The 17,785-nt window shown below is 49.7% G+C and overlaps 1 protein-coding gene and 1 long non-coding RNA gene across 2 annotated transcripts in view; one reads left to right on the top strand and one right to left on the bottom strand.

The window, feature by feature from the left end:
• LOC144729080 (ATP-dependent 6-phosphofructokinase, platelet type-like) overlaps positions 1–17,785 on the top strand; it is a 66,090-nt gene that overhangs the window by 31,200 nt on the left and 17,105 nt on the right. The window contains exons 4-11 of the mRNA XM_078608970.1: positions 605–794; positions 2,042–2,207; positions 6,152–6,196; positions 8,168–8,276; positions 12,147–12,242; positions 13,021–13,113; positions 14,101–14,226; positions 14,723–14,787. Coding sequence (XP_078465096.1) covers positions 605–794; positions 2,042–2,207; positions 6,152–6,196; positions 8,168–8,276; positions 12,147–12,242; positions 13,021–13,113; positions 14,101–14,226; positions 14,723–14,787 — 890 coding nt within the window. The remainder of the gene's footprint in view (positions 1–604; positions 795–2,041; positions 2,208–6,151; positions 6,197–8,167; positions 8,277–12,146; positions 12,243–13,020; positions 13,114–14,100; positions 14,227–14,722; positions 14,788–17,785) is intronic.
• Positions 1–17,785, bottom strand: part of LOC144729083 (uncharacterized) — a 133,300-nt gene that overhangs the window by 111,631 nt on the left and 3,884 nt on the right. The gene's annotated exons all lie outside the window — the stretch shown is intronic.

The raw sequence follows: 17,785 nt of genomic DNA, 5'->3' as shown, positions 1-17,785 counted from the left end.
GCTATTATTTGTGTCCAAGTGACTTCTGAAAAAGAGCAATATAGCTGAGTGGGCCTTACCCCAAAATCTTTTTTCAAAAAAGCTGTAGAGACCCTTCCGCCAGCAGTGGTATGAGCAACTCATAGCAGGGCGAGCAACTTTACCTTTACATTACAACACATGTTTTCGATTGATAATAACAAAGACAAAGATCTCCCGTGTAGCCTTAACAGACTTTTGGGACAAATGCTGTTAGTGGAGCACCTACGAAGGCCGGCACGGCACACGAGAGGATTGGTGGCCAACACCACGCCGGGGCCGCCTCTGCCTCCCGAGTGGCGATGATAACACACAGCACCAGGTTACTCATTCGAGACCGAGTCCACCTAACAACAACCGCCATTTGCCACGAAGTGGCGGTGGCATCACTGCGGCGCTTTTGCCCGGCTCTGTGCACTTTAAAACCACGTGAAGTGTCGACTGCTCACTGGCAGGAGGTCACGGGACAGACCCACGGGTTGACCGACCGAGTCGACCTAACACAACAACACACGCCTACGCGCGCGCACACGCAAACGCGTTGCGTCGCCCTGTGCCAAGCCTGTGTTGCGTGGTGAACCCGCAGGGCGGCACGGTCATCGGCAGCGCACGCTGCAAGGACTTCCGCGGCAGGGAGGGGCGCGAGCAGGCGGCCCTGCACCTCCTGGAGCACGGCATCACCAACCTGTGCGTCATCGGCGGCGACGGCAGCCTCACGGGCGCCAACATGTTCCGCCAGGAGTGGGGCGAGCACGTGCAGAGCCTGCTCAAGCAAGGTGGCTCCCCCAGACCTGTCAGAGCCGGGCAATGGCACGGCATTGGCACTTTGCATCTCTCTCTTCTCACTACATCTGTGCCAACTGCATCTCTCTTCTCACTACATCCGTGCCATCTGCATCTCGCTTCTCACTACATCTGTGCCATCTGCATCTCGCTTCTCACTACATCTGTGCCAACTGCATCTCTCTCTTCTCACTACATCTGTGCCATCTGCATCTCGCTTCTCACTGCATCTGTGCCATCTGCATCTCTCTTCTCACTACATCTGTGCCAACTGCATCTCTCTTCTCACTACATCTGTGCCATCTGCATATCGCTTCTCACTACATCTGTGCCATCTGCATCTCGCTTCTCACTACATCTGTGACAACTGCATCTCTCTTCTCACTACATCTGTGCCATCTGCATCTCGCTTCTCACTACATCTGTGACAACTGCATCTCTCTCTTCTCACTACATCTGTGCCATCTGCATATCGCTTCTCACTACATCTGTGACAACTGCATCTCTCTTCGCACTACATCCGTGCCATCTGCATCTCGCTTCTCACTGCATCTGTGACAACTGCATCTCTCTCTTCTCACTACATCTGTGCCATCTGCATCTCTCTTCTCACTACAGCTCTGTCCTTCGTCCACATTTCTCTCGTCTCGCCATCGCTATGTCTTTCTTCTGTCATCTCACATGGAGTTGAATGAAAGGGCCCCCCACCCAATAATAATTTCTGCGCCAGGCCCCCCGATGGAGCAGCACCTCCTCTGGGGGTGGGAACCCCTTTCTTGCCGAGGGTCGACTAGATGCACGCCACACGTTAGTTGACACAATGACTGTATACATCGACTGCGTTGCTCAGACATACTTGAAAGACAAACGGTGGCTGAGCATACCTGATCAGAAACACAGTGCTGCCAGGTTGAAATGACCCCCCCTCTCGTACCCGATGAGCGCAGCAAATGACGATGATGAACAAACAAAAACATTTCTTGCTGTGGTTTCCCCACCTGATGATGATTGCTTGTGTTGTTGCAATCGAAACGTCGTGATTTGTTTTATTTTAATTTATTTCTAACTACGTGACTTTACCGAGAGAACCAAAGAGTATGGATTCCGGCAGTCACGAAAGCTTCAAATTAAGAACGAACAAAGTTGACTGTGACGATGATGATATTGATGACGACGAGAAACACAACCAACGCCGATGACAATCGTGACGATACGAGAACTTTCTCGTGCGCTGGACCAGGCAAAATCTCGGAGGAGGTGGCGGAGCGCTGCAGCCACCTTCACGTCGTGGGCCTCGTGGGCTCCATCGACAACGACTTCTGCGGCACGGACATGACCATCGGCGCCGACTCGGCGCTGCACCGCATCGTGGAGGTGGTGGACGCCATCATGACCACGGCCACCAGGTGTGACGGGGCCCCCAGCGGGCCGAAACGGCAGTTTACGTCTCATTTTGGTTTTGGCGTTTGCTTTTTACTAAACTAAGCTATTGTATTGTACCAGGTAAGGCCCATTGAGCTATGTAGCTCTTTTTCAGAAGAGACCTGGCTACCACAAATGATAGCTCAACAAAGTGGCTTGTCACGTGGACATTTATAGCAGCCAAATAATCGGAATGCACCTTGATTCTAAATGTGGAGGGAAAAACGGGATGACCCAGAGAAAAATCGACGCGACCACAGGGAGAACATGCAAACTCCAAATATAGAGGCATCAGGGTCAGGATCGGACCCACGACCACCTGTATACCAGGCGAGAGAGTTCACATCTCAGCACTGCAGTGTGTTGCTCCGGGAGCCCATGCCAGCCACACTCAGCCACTGGCAAATTTCACGGGTAAATCGCATGACTGTGACTCTGGTGGGACATTCAGGAGAATCAATTTTATTTTGGAGAATGGAAAATTACTCACACTCAACTCGTACGAATAGCAGTACATTTGAATTAAGCCCAGGTTATTTCGGTGACTTCTTCGTCGAAATCCAGTGAGCGTGAACGTAGTTTCGTCCGATGTGACTGAGCGGTTTCAGCTCGGTTGGCCTGTTATATTATTATATTTATCATATTACGACCTGCTATATTATATTTATATTACGACCCGCTACACCACACGAGCCGCGCAAAACGTGGACATTTTAGCAGAAGCTGAAAAGTTCACACAGAAGCGTCGACACGCGCACGCTTCACATTGCGGCGAGAAACGGGGAGGATTAGAGGAGCATAGTGCAAGTTAGCAATGTCTCATCGACTTTTAACGACTATTCAGCCGGGATTGGGCAGAACACGTTGCCACTACGAATGACGTTCCGGTGGTCGGGACTCACGACCGGGCGGCAGCAAAAGGAGGGGGAGATGGATCGATAAAAATCAGCTCCAACATGGGAGCTCTATGGATTGTTGGCTCAAAAGACTGTAAGAGATGGTGCAGGCTTTGGAAAGGCCTCCATCCGGCAGTGGGTAAACCATGGCTGACGACGACACGTACAGCTGAGATCAGGGGTCGGCAACCCGCGGCTCCGGAGTTGCGTGCGGCTCTTTAAGGACTGCTGCTTCGTGATGTTGTTGATGAAGGAACCACCGTCTCGTGCTCGCGTGCATTGCGACTCTAGAAAGAGATTTTTTTTTTACACCGAATTAACAAAAAGTTGTTTCTCCGTCGCAGCCAATACCGACGATGCCACCACACACCCCGCATCACTTCCTTCCCTCTGTCAGATCTGACAACAGCCGCATAGTCCACACCAGACCTCTCAAGTCTGCCCCTACGCTATTTGAGAGAGGGCCTTAAAACTGTTGTCAGTGTTGCCCCAGAACTATAAACTTCCTCTTGGCCTGCAAACTGCCACGGCAACGGACACTTACTTCGCAATGGGGTCGTCTCACAAGGAAGCGAAAGGGAGAAAAGAAAAATCTTGACCTTATACTGCAGGGAGAAGGGGGGGGGGGTGATGAGGAGACCGGATGTACATGGAATTAAAACACAAAAACACTGTCGCGCCTGTAATTGGACCTACAAATGGGAACCAGACAGCGAAATATTTCGAGTGAAACCACCGCCAGTGGACGCGGCTAAAAGGCACCGACCACGAGCAGCGTTTAACAAGAGGCTCGTGCCACAACTGTTGGGCACGCAAAGACAAAGATCCCCCGTATAGCCTTTAACAGACTGTTGGGGCAAGTGCTGTTAGCAAGCACCTATGAAGGCCGGCATGGAACATGACGGGGTGCGGGTGACCAGGCTGAGTCGACCTAAGGGAGGGCCCAGGACGGGTTCAGATAACCGTCACTGGTGTTGGTGGCCGTGAGCGGGAATTGAACTGGGGTAGCAGGATTCTTAGCTCAGCATGCTAACCACTGCGCCACCGCTCTCCACACCCACGCAGAAAGAAAAAAATCTTCCGTATAGCCTTTAACAGACTGTTGGGGCAAGTGCTGTTAGCGAGCACCTATGAAGGCCGGAACGGCATATGAGGGGGTGGGTGGCCAGCACCAAGCCCGGCCGCCTTTGTCTCCCACAGTGGGGATGTTTACACATCGCGCCAGATATTCATTTGAGGCTGAGTCGACCTAGGCAAGGCCCAGGACCGGTCCAGATAATCGCCACTGGTGTTGGCCGTGAACGGGAATCGAACTCGGGCCACCGGGTTCGCAGCGCAGCGCGCTCACCGCTACGCTACCGCACCCACGGAGAGACGCGCGCGTGTGTGTGTGTGCGTGTCTGTGCGTGGGGCCACATGAAAGGCTGCTGCTGCTGAGAGAGTGCTGACGTGAGCAACCACTGTTGAGAATTCCTCCCCTTGTACGGCTCGGGTCATAGGTGGGCCCAAAGTAGTGTGAGGACAGTGAAATGGAAACATGAAAATGTTTCAGATAGACTTGTCGGCAGACGTACAGAGAGACACGCATTTAAGGTGATGCAGGTAGACGGAGAGAATTATAGAAAGATAGGGGGGGGGGGGGAAACAAATGCAGATAAATAGAAATCGATAGATATACAGATAGACATATTTCCGTTGTTTATATTCAGACGGGACAATTTTATTCGATTATTTTTCATCTAATGCGTGGGAGGAAATCGATATCCCCAGGAGAAACCCGCACGCAATTATTCCAGCGTAATTGTGGAAAAAGACAACGATCATTTGATGCTGTCATCAGGTCCTTGGCTGGTTGATGTTGCAACTGAAGATGCCAAGCCTGAGAGTCACCGAATGATTCAAGCCCTCGCAACCCGATGAATTGTCACGAATTTGGCTCGCGAATCGATTTGTTGTTGCCATTGTGATGAATGCGGCATCTCTAGTGGCTGCAGGGGTGACGTGAACCCCTGGCATGCACAGTATTCCCTCGTTATTCACCAACTTGTGATCCGTCAATCGCATCTCGAACTCTGCACGACTGCATCGAGAGAGAAAGAGGGATAAAGTGATGAGAGAGAACGTGATGAGATAAAATGATGAGAGAAAGTGATATCTGATGATAATGTGCATGCATCTAATAGCTTATTTATGTATTTTCTGTAAAATAAAAATAACATTAACATTTTTTATAGTTTAGTTTTAGAGAGCATGGGGAGGCCTTCATTCAGCAGCGAAATGTTCCATTAGCGAGCATCTCCGGGACGTATCACCCGCAAATAACAAAGGAATACCATATTGCCATACACGGTGATCAATGTGTATATCATCGTATATATATAAGCCACTGATTTCCTAACGACCTTCTTACATTCGCCTCAACGGGTGATGTTGAGAAAGCGATGGCTTCATGACGACAGCAGGAGAGAGTTAAAAGGGTCCAATCATCATAACGATAATAAGTGCACGGAGACTTGCGGTGTGGTGGGTGAACGCAACGTGGGAGGCGACGACACACGGGCGCAGGAAGTTGCGAGTGAAGTCCATGGGAACGGTTGCTGCGTTGGCAAGCAAACAAAAGAGTGACATGCAGGATATGTGAAAAGTTCAGATATGGGAAAAGTTCAGATATGCGAACATCTGCAGAAAATAACAGCGACACCTTTGCTCAAACAAGGATGCCCGACAAAAACAAAGCACAAACCCCCTTTACACACCGTAGCAATAATCTACTGAACTTTGATGAGTAAGCAAATGTACGCAGGGTTCAAACGTGAGTGGGAAAAGTAACCAGAGTGGGAGTGATAGCAGAGTGATACAGAGGTAACTAGCCGCAGGTTTGCAGTGAATTAGTCGGTGTTGGATCATGATCGTCAGTCAACTCTCCTGTTTTACGGAGCCAGCGAGGTCGGAGGAGGTCGCTCCACACCCCAGATATGATGACAGCAGCTTCTGACGCGGAAGTCTAACCTCGGACGTGTGCTTTGTTGCAGCCACCAGCGGACGTTTGTACTGGAGGTGATGGGGAGGCACTGTGGGTGAGTCTCCTTGCAGGGCCCTCTCAATTACCTCCCATTAGCACGGTTGGCTATGTACGGTGCGAAAGAAGTTCAACATACATGCATAGATACAACAAACCGCCGTCTCATGCAGGGATTCATTTCAGCTGGGTCTGTCCGGGGTCGACTACTCAAAACATATTGTTGCACTCGGCACAACCACATCCATAGTCCCTCTCGCCACGGCTCTGGCGACTAGAAGTCGCTCGCTGCCTACTCCGTCCACTCGACCAGCGCGCCGGAAATTAATCGGTGAGAAAATCAAGCCCCGGTCACAGCTGTCACATTTGATTGATGGGGCATACAGCCAGCACTGCCGAATGCAATTAACATCACAGTTAATTACATTGCCATCCGTCGTGACGTCTAATCACTTGATATAATATCTGAGTGGCGACACAGTGTTTGGGTCACCGCGCCATGAACCCACGACCCGAGTTCAATTCCCAGCCAAGGCTGACCATCGGTGGCGAGTGATGTCACAACTGGTGCTGGACCACCACCTCTGCTATTCTTCACCAACCTGAAGTATTGATGTATGACCATATAACCTCCCATGACTGACCTAGTATGGGGAGGTCTTCATCCAGCAATGGATTGAAGGAAGGGTTGTAAACCATTATCTTATAATAATAATAATATAAAATGTAAATGTCATGCTATTTGAATTAAAAAGAACAACACTTTTTTGAGAGACCACATTTTAAATGTCATCGCCCAAATACAAGCCTCTCTCCTCCCTCGCTGTTTTGAGTAAAAGTCATTACGGTAAATGTTAACCATTAAATATGTATCAGTTGTTAGGCAGAGTTTGTGAATGCCAGTGGTGGAGAAGTATTTTGGGTCCCTAAATGTAATCTTTTTTAATCTTTTCCATCATCCGTGTGTTTATAGTCATGTTTTTTTAATTACAGTCATGCTGTTCACTGCTGTGGTTTTGCATTACTCATATCTATTGCGCTGTGTTTATTTTCTCTAAATTAATCCGCTCGATTTATGTAAATGATGAGAAACTCATGGGGACTGACAGAATGGGAATGTGGATTGGTAAGACGGCGACACATTCTCACTCTTGTATCCTAGTGCCAGTCTCAGTCTCAAACGAGCAACGTGGCAGTGATTCTCCCAGAGAGAAATTTCGATGTTTAATTTCACCGTTAATTTTGCACTGCTGCTGCTGATTACGATTTTAATCGTTGTGTGTTTACTCTGTACATTGCTATTCATTTTATCCATCCTGCTTTCATGCGATTCATTTTCAGTTTGTTGAGATAGTTTTTCTTGTGATGATTGAACAATGTACTTATTTTTACTCCCTTGATAAAGAAACTTTTCAATGTTTAACAAACAAAAAAAGTTCAGCCCTTTATCAATCCACTACTGACCGTACTTCACCACACTGGTCAATGCGGGTTGATGCAACGAGGACCAGGAGTGATTCAGTTATCATTTGCAGTTACTGGTTATCCGCGTCGCCGTGTCACAGTGAGCGTTCCCATGACATCATTCGCAAGCATCACGTGTTTTATTATCAAATTATTTATTTATACTGGAAGAATCCGATGAGCTATGAAGCTCTTTTTCACAGTCGTCCAGTAGGGGCGTGTAAGAACGTCACAACCACCAATGCAACAATTTGATAACAGGCCATTGTTTAAAAGCGTCATGGTCCAAATTTGCCAAATAAAAAAAATTCCATCGCTATTGATTGAATTTGGAAACACAGCAATCGAGCTCCCTTCTGCTAAAACCTACCAGGACACTCCGTCCACACCAACTCCCTCCCACAAAAAACGATCCTGAGACTTGGTAAGTCTTTCCAGTGTAAACATGCGGAGTGAATAAAAATACAAATCCACGAGCACGTTTGATAACGATGAACTGCACTGTGTGTGTGTGAGAGAGACGACCTCTGCTGTAGCGTGTCCACTCTGGGTGTGCGGTCCGCAGCTACCTGGCTCTGGTGAGCGCTCTGACATGCGGTGCGGACTGGGTCTTCATCCCCGAGAGCCCCCCGCAGGACGGCTGGGAGGACCGCATGTGCGACAAACTGAGCGCGGTAAGGGCAGCGCCCATGTGTACATACACACGTGTGAGCGTGTATGTGTACATACACGTGGACATGCAAATGTGCATGCATGTGTACATGCACACGTGTGAGCGTGTATGTGTACATACACGTGTACATGCAAATGTGCATGCATGTGTACATGCACACGTGTGAGCGTGTATGTGTACATACACGTGTACATGCAAATGTGCATGCATGTGTACATACATGTGTACATGCAAATGTACATGCATGTGTACATACACACGTGTGAGCGTGTATGTGTACATACATGTGTACATGCAAATGTGCATGCATGTGTACATACATGTGTACATGCATTCGTGTGAGCGTGCATGTGTACATACACGTGTACATGCAAATGTGCATGCATGTGTACGTACATGTGTACATGCAAATGTACATGCATGTGTACATGCATGTGTACATGCACTCGTGTGAGCGTGCATGTGTACATACACGTGTACATGCAAATGTGCATGCATGTGTACATACATGTGTACATGCAAATGTACATGCATGTGCACATACATGTAAATACATGTGTACATGCATGTGTACATGCATGTATTATGTACATACAGTACATGCATGTGTAGATACATGTACTGTATGTGGGGAGCAGTCGCGCAGTGGCTAGCGCACCGTATTCCAAATCCGACGAGCAGAGTTTGATTCCCACTCACGGCCAATCGATGATGACGCAGCAGCAGAGTGATCATGGCCAATCGACGATGACGCGCGATGCTCATCCGTGGGCGATTGAAATGCACGAGCTGTAGCCAGCCGTCCGTGTCAGTCCTCCGTAAGAGTCGGCGCGCTGCCTCAAATGACCCCAGCCACGACACTTTACACCCTCTGCCTCCGGCATTAAGACCGCAGCTGTCAGTCAAAGCCCCTCCACCTACAAGCAGCAGGGAAGATCCCCAGGCCTGGTTACAGCCCCTCTGGGATAGGCGGCGGGGGGTGTGGTGGGGTGGGGGGGCAGCCGAGCCGTTGTGTGGGGGTGGTGCACCATAACAATGATTCACTTCAAAAGATACATTCAGGTGGGGTGGGCAAAGGGGGTTATTTGGTGGTTTTTGGGGCCAACCTCAGCAGCAGACTAATTGCACCGGGCCCTGGGTGACGCTGGGATACGATGCGGCCTGCATGAGGCATCTCTTCCTCCCTCCCTCTCACCCCCACCACCACCAACCACCATCCAGCCCCCACCTGATGAAGACTCAGGTCACCATCTCCTTTAAAATGTTTCATTGTCAAGTCAACAAGTGTTCGTGCAATCCTGAACACCGTTTGCAACGATGACAGTGATGATGATGATAATTACAATTTGACAATCCGGCATGCCGAGAAAATCTACAGTGCGATGATGACCCTAATCATAGTTGCTCGTTTTGTTTTGCGTTTGGCATTTTGTTGGAGTTTGTTTAACATTGTGTCGTGCAAGCGAAGGAGGGGGGGGGGGATGACCCTATGATGCATTCTCAAACTATGACCCTTGTGGCAAGTGCCTTGATTGTGATTGGTCCGATGGTGTCTAAGCAGTTGGCATAGCATATTAGCATAGCACATTGCGAAAAACGAGGGAATACGGTAGTAACAAAGCAATTCATCTTGCACGCTTTGTAATTTGCCAACTGCAAGTGAAAAGATCCCTGCATAGCGAGCGCTCTCCTTGTGGCTATCCCACACCGCGCCATTGGGCATCGGTGGGGTTGTGCATTAAACCCACGGGGTCATCGCGATCACACCGCGTTAAAAGGTCATCTATTACCGCTGAATCAGGGCGCGGCGGTGCCGCGGTCGAGCGCCTGCATTGCATTCGCAAGGTCGTGAGTTCAATTCTCGATTGGTGGTTGAGGGGGTGGACCCAGACAATCATCCCGATGGGGCCATTAAAAGAGGTCCCGCTTTGTGTTGAAATGGTAACGGTGGTTGAGCTATGGATAGGCTCGCCCCCATATTTGAAAAAAATGTCATTTCCAAGGCTGGCTCAAGGCTGTAAAGAACAGCGCCACCCACTGTTCAAGTGAACGGGAAACCACGTTCGACTCATTTGGTTATCGCTCGGCGTGTGACACATTCACGCTAAATGCAGCCCATCTCGTGAGGTCTCAGAAAGCTAAGTAGATGTGAGCCTGGTTTGTACGCGGATGGGTGGCAATCAGGGCTTGTCAGGTATTGTAAGTGTCGGGTGGCCAGGAGATGTAATTGCTTAGTGTCACCCTCTCCTATGTGTGGTGAGTTTTTTTTTTTCCGGGTACTCAAGTTTTCTTGGCACATGAAGCCAAACTTTGTTCAATAAAATTGGCCGAACATCCAAAATGTAGCAGGACTAACTTTCTGTAAAATAGTCCCAAGACTATTGTACAGAAGCGAAGCTTCTCCTGGGTAAATTATTGCCATTATTTCTTGTTAAAATGTTCGGTCGGACTTTAAAATATCAGTGCCACTACAAGAAAAGACCACAGATCTAATGTGGTCACGTAGAGCAAATTGTCGCTGGCAAGTGCAAAGTTACCGTATTTTTTTTATTGCTCCGAGGCGAAAGCGCATTAACGAAAACACTTTGGCTCACGGCCGCGTCGAGCACTTGATCGCGGGATTACAAACGGTATATAAAGGGGTGCCATTAGGGAAGCACTTAGGCACACGTTGATAGGCAAGGGCATAGGACGTATTGCATGCGAGCGCGATACACAATGCATTATCGTCCGTAAGTGCCGGATTATTTGCGGGCCAGTGGGAAAAAGAAAAAAAAAAGTCCCCGCCAGCGGAATTTTCCGCTCGCGCGCAATGCGACCGAGTTCGCAATCAATGACTCTTAATAACTCCCTCGTACTTTCGCGATGCTGTATTCAGAATTGCAGCCGAATCGAAAAACTGCACACATCGGGGGACCTGCAAAAAACGTAAACTTTAAACATTCAAAATAATAAACAGCGGCAGCGTGAGCGGTCGAATGAGGCATTTTCGCAGCGTGTTAATGTAGCGGGTTTTTTTAGCCAGTGGTCACGTGGCTTACCGCTGGGACGAAGCTGCCTTGTGTCATCATCTCAGCCCGTTGATGATATATATTGAGACTGATTGTCAGAATTGTTATTCATTATTCCAATGTGCGCGAATGGAAAAGTAACAAGACCATCGTTTGCAAACGTTTGTAACTCTACCGCTGCATTTCCCCACGTAGAATATTGTCCGTCATTCTTACGGAGTGGCGGCACGGTGAATGTCCCACTGCGTTATGAACCCCGTTGACCTTTTGAGTTCGGTTCCTGGCCACGGCTTACACCAGTGGACGAATAATATCTGAACCGGTCCCGAGTTCCCCCCCGCCCCCCTTCACTAACCCCTTACTGACCAGCTCGGTGAAGTTGAGGTCAAAAATCCCCATGACGGGCACGGCGCGAGGAAGCCTTCGTCCAGCGGTGGATTGACAAAGGGCGATCCAGTGAAGCAAATTAACACATCACGGTGGCAAAAACGTGCGGCTCTCCACACTGGTTCTGCTAACAACTACGAACAGTGGAACGAAAGTTAACCAATGGGTCCCCCCGCACTTGCTCCATTAACCGCATTGGCCGCTATTAACGAACCGCAGTCACACGGCGAGGCTTGCCACCTGCGGCGTGCAACAAACGGGGTCATCTCATGGGTATGAAGAATAATTCACACGTACTACATGCGCGCGCGTTGTCCCGACCGGTGCATTATTGTTACCGCCATTACTGACAACGACCGGGACCTTTAACAGATTTCGCGGGCCAGCAGCTGCCCCGACAAGACGACGACGCTGGGAGGACCAGCGCCCGCGTGGCAACCCGTGTACCTCAAACTGCGGCAATGTCATTTCAGACGCGGGTGCACAGGAAGAGGCTGAACATGATCATCGTCGCCGAGGGGGCCATCGACGCACACAACCAGCCCATCACGTCGGAGCTGCTCAAAAACGTGCGCCACCCACCACCCCCCTCACCCCCCCCACCCCACCCTAGACCCCCCCCTCCCCGCCCCCCCCCCTCCCCCCAGCTCCTCATCGACCGGAACTCCTCGCACGCTCACCTGTACCCGGGCATTATTTACAGCCGGGGCCTACCTGCCGGCTCATCACACGTGGAAAATATCTCCGCACTCGGCACGCCGCATCCTGTATTGCGCCTCGTCAAGGCCGTGGCTGCTGATCACGGGCCGCTTCGTGCAGTCTACCAGCGACCCGGGAGACAATCAGCGAGAGAGACCCAGCTCAGGGGCATGTGGCTGAAACCCAAAAGAAGCTCATCGGCACTGGCCCAGTGCTTTGACCCCTAGGGGCTGCCCGGCCACCTCTGTGGGGAGAACTTTCAGTTTGAAAAGGCCACGATGAGGTAGTTGCAGACACACCGAGGGCAGCAGAGGAGAAGCAGTGACCTCCGTTCAAAGCGTAGGCTTGCGATGCAGAGCACGTAGAGTATACAGGTCTGACGGTGTGACAGGTAAGAGTCGAGACATTTCTTGCGTCGAGCAGGGTCAAAAGTTGTGCGACTGAGCGGATGAGTGGGTTATGCATCGCCAAAAAGGTAGAAAGTGGCAAGGCCCCTTGGAGGTTCTCGAATATAACAAGGGCGTCAGTAACCAATAGAAAAGTTAAATCTGCTAGGCGCAGCGTGTGCAAATCCCCCCCCCCCCCCCCCGTGGATTCACGCGCGAGCTCTCGCCATGCGGCCTGTCACCTTCCCTCCCGTCGGCGCAGCTCATCGTCAAGCGCCTGGGCTTCGACACCCGGGTCACGGTGCTGGGCCACGTGCAGCGCGGAGGGACGCCCTCCGCCTTCGACCGCATACTGGTGCGTCAACCGTGTGCATCGCGCGCCATGAAGAAGGCCCATTGCCCGAAACGTCACCCGATTATATATCTTTAAAAATATATATATTTTTGAGGCCACACACACACACACGGTGTTATTTGAGGAATACGCTCGGATTGTGAGTAGCTGTTCGTTATCTCATTTTATATTTATAGAGCGCCTCAGTTCAAGGCGCTTCACACGGTTTCAAAGCGGCAGTAAAAACCGTGATTTAGATATTCTTTGGATCTTTTGGAAAAGTCACGTAGATAGACTTAAAGAAAATAACAAAAAAAAACTACGACGTTTCGATCGCAACACAAGCATTCGTCGTTCCTGGTGACGACCGCAACAGAGGGCGACGTGGGGGTCACGCAGGGCAGGGGAGGGACGGGACAGAGTGGAGGGGCGTCGAGGGCAGGTGAAGAGGAAAGGAAATGGGGCAATGGAGACTCGTTGAGCTCGGCGAGAAACGGTGCCGCCCCCGTGATGCGTGGATCAAACCGGTGTATGGTGTACGGTGCTTTTTTATGGAAGATTTCTTTGCTGTTTTTTCCTGGATTTTTCTGTTTGCGCATATTCACTTTAATATGTTTTCCTGTTCATGTTTTTGTTTTTTGTTTGTTGCGGTTGCACCCGATTCGAGAGCCGAATGGCTCACAGGGCTCTACCAAATAGATTAAATGAACACTATGAGATCTCTTTTACCAGTGGCAAAATATAATGGAAGGATTTTACCCCTTTAACTGGTACAAAACTGACACCTTTATATCATTAGATTAAATGAAAACAAATCAGCCGAGACGCCGGCGTGCGGCGGCAAGGGCGGCTGATGTGAACGCTGCCGCGGGATGCGACGCGTCATAGCCGCGCGCCGGTCCTCGCGCCGGCCCGTGCGCGCGCCGATCGAGCGATGCCCTCGGGGTGGTTTAGACGCCGCTGTAGAACAACAACAAACCACGTGGCGTTGTGCTCGTTGTGCTGCAGGCGAGCCGCATGGGCTTTGAGGCCGTGCTGGCCCTGCTGGAGGCCACGCCGGAAACTCCGGCGTACGTGGTCGCGCTCACCGGCAACCAGATCGTGCGCAACTCCCTCATGCAGTGCGTGCAGCAGGTGAGACGTCGTCATCGGCCATCATCTATCTACTGCTGGAGGAAGGTCTCCGCAAACCGTTGCCACCACCGCCGCAGTATCATGGTTCACGCCCGTTGGAGTAAATCCAAATTGTAAATGTCGTGTGGATTTACTCTCCAACACTCCGGCGTTTTGTTTACGTGACAAATCCCTTACTGATTGGCTGTGTCGGGTGGTGGAGGGTTATGACACATTTATACTGAAGCGATCGAACCCAGAAACCTTGATTACGAATCACCTTCATCTGTCCGGGTCAGCAACCCAGAACATATTTCCACACCCGGCACACCGCATCCAGTATACCTCGAGTTACAACTGCGACTGCGAGCCGCCGCGTGCCGCCTACTCCAATCCACCAGCGACCTGGAGAGTATTCAGCGAGACGCTGAGCCCTGGCGACGGGTGCGTGTGTTTGCGGCCGAGTGATCCGCTCACGCTCTGCTGCGTTGAACGCCGTCGTGCACCGTGCGCACAGACCCAGGCGGTGCAGAAGGCGATGGACGAGGGGCGATTCGAGGACGCCGTGAGACTCCGCGGAAAGTAAGACCCCGACCTCGTTAATTGCCACATACATTTCATCATCGGCATGACCGTTTGATGTTTTTTAAAAAGCCCGAACTGTATAAATACAAGTGTCGGGGTTACACACGGTCGATGCTTGGGGCGGAGCAGCGGTGCAGTGGTTAGCGAACTTCGCTCTGAACCCGGGGACCAAAGTTAAATCCCAGCCATGGCTAACATCAACGGCGAATGATGCCAGACCCAATCCCGCCCTGCCAAACCAGCCTCGCTTCACCGACGTGGCGAGGCCCCTTGGCAGTATTGTTAAACTGACACTGCGAGTGAGACACTTATCCTGGTTGTGTTGAATTACACTGGTCAACACACTTTTTCTGGCATAAGGTTTTCCAACGGTTTTAAGGTAATTTTGGGGTGCTGATTCCAAATCTAGCATAAGTTTTTGTCTATCACATCAGGTTTTTGAGATATCAAATATTGCATTTTCAGTAAAAACTGCAGAAGAAAAATATAAAATAAATGTGGATATCTACATAAAATTATATTATAAACACACTATCTTAAAAATACAGCACCATATTTTAACACTAAAGCAGTCATTGACTCGCAACAACTTGCAAACATAAGTGACAGAGTTAATTTCGGAAAAAATCAATGAAAATGGGGTATGCCGATAGCATAAAAATAAGATGTGATAGAGAAAATCTGAGATCAGATTTGGAATCAGCACCCTGAAATTAGTCTAAAACAGCTGCAAAAGTCCAGGCCAGATTTTTTTTTTTGTTGACCTGTGTTATCTTCGTACAATGTGGGTCGGTGAAGCTGGATTCGGATATCACTCGCCACCAACGTGAGCCAGGGCCAGAAATGAAACTCAGGTCAATGGGTTTAGAGCACGGCGTACCAACCATTGTGCCACGGGCTAGCCCATCATTTCCACATTCCACGTTATAAACAAAGATGTGGTATTAATGTCATTGTCATTAGACGAATACTGTCCCTGCACCCGCACGTTGTCATTCAAACGCGCGTGCTCCAAAATAACCACCCGTCGAATATATATAACTACATCAGAAAACGACGCTGTACACGCGTCAATGAATAAACTAGAATACAAATGAATGCGTGGACGAATGCGTGGGCTTGCTCAGCAATGTTTAACTCGATAACCTCCGCTTCTAATGGGTGAGGGAAGGGGCCACACGAAGTCGGGATGGCTAACTCAATAATTGATGCCTTGTACGACGTCAACTGGTGTCATGGCATCGAGTCTCAAGAGAATCCTGCTTAGGATGCTTGGCTCGTGCCTTTTCCACAATGTCTGTTGAACTTTTTCCGCACCGTAACGTAGCCGACCGTGCCAATCGGAGGACACGAACTTGGAACAGATATGTCAGCAGCCTACTTGCTGTACTGCATCCCAGTGGCACATCATAGCATAGAACGTCGGTGTGTATCCACACACCGAGGCTCTTTCTGTAGCACTTTGCGATTCCAGACTCTCATCCTTAAGCGGTCCACCAACCCCATTGCCGAGTGGCTGGATTTCAAGCGCACGTTTGCCACTACACCCAGTAAAACATAAATAACTTCAGAAAACTGTTCAGGCGAGGTGTACTGCAGATTTATAGTATACTACGATACATTTGCATTGCGGGTGAGTGAAGTGGGTAGCGCAGGGAGTAGCGTCACTGCGCTCTGAACCTGGTGACCTGAATTAGATTCCAAGCGACAGCGAACGTAAGTGGGGTGAGTGATATCCGAATCGATCCTGGTCACACCAATCATCCTTTCACTGACCCCCGCACTGACCGGCACGGTGAAGTATGGCCAAAACAACGCCACGATCGTAATGCTGCAAGGAAGGCCTTCATCCAGCAGCGGATTGACAAGATATCTATTTAAGGTTGATTGCTTCGCTATTTTGGCAAATCGCCCGATGATGCTGGATGTAACTACCAGCGAAACGTCGTACTACTCAAATCGTAAATGTTGTGGATTTAGTCTCCAACACTCCAGTGGGCTGAAGTAGTAACTAATTGGCGCCTTTTGTTTTTGTGACAAACCTTACTAATTGGCGTTTTGTTTACATGATAAATCTGGCTGTGTCGGGTGGTGGAGGGTTACGACACATTTATCCTGACGCGATCTAACCCAAAAAACTTTCTTTTGAATAATATTGGTCGTGAAAGTCTACGTGTTAAACAAAGATATGAACGTTAATATACAAAATGCACCAATAAGAGAAATCGTGGGGGGAAAAGGTGAACAAATCACAGCTTTTCAAAACATGCCACACGTCTCGTTTAACAATAAAAGTTACGCGATGCAATGGTGTGGGACGTTTGCATCTTGAGATTAAGGGGAAGTGGTGTTTAAAGGTTATTTTAAGAAGATGGTAGATGGAGGCTTCGGGACAGAGTTGGAATGAAAGCTGTTGATAAAGACACAGGCAATCACAAATAACTATTCACCATAGGTGCAGAGAGCCAGGGTGGCATGTGCAGTGATTATTGCACATGCAGCCCTAGCTGCCTGCAATGGTCATTGAACATGCAGCCGCACCTCAGAATAGCACGGTTAGCTACGTACAGTGCGGGAGAGGTTACACACATATCGTCAGCTGTGATCAATCCACTGCTGGATAAACGCCTCCCAGAGCCGTTGTTATCTCTCATGATCCTGCAATGCAACGGATCCATCTTGCACACGACTCCACGCCTGAGCCGACTTCATCGCTCCATCTCCGTAGCGGGACGTGCTCTCTGGCACGCTCCCTCTCTTGGCTGCCGAGCCATCGTTCTCTCAAGCACCTGCCATCACCATTCCTTCTCGCGACGGTGCCCTGCACCATGGCCCACTTAACTCTTTGTCAATATATCTCTAATAATAATACTGATATAATAATAGATGTGCGATCGTAACACTCATGTGCGTGCCCGTATGCACGTAAACACATGAACACACAGTGAACGTGACCTAATGCAAGCATCCTGCCAGATATGGGTCCACGTAGATT

The sequence above is a fragment of the Lampetra planeri genome, chromosome 31 (genome assembly GCF_965212315.1).
Source record: "Lampetra planeri chromosome 31, kcLamPlan1.2.h2, whole genome shotgun sequence".
NCBI lineage: Eukaryota > Metazoa > Chordata > Hyperoartia > Petromyzontiformes > Petromyzontidae > Lampetra > Lampetra planeri.
Note: the sequence above shows the minus strand (reverse complement) of the source record. Positions and strands in the feature narration are given on the sequence as shown.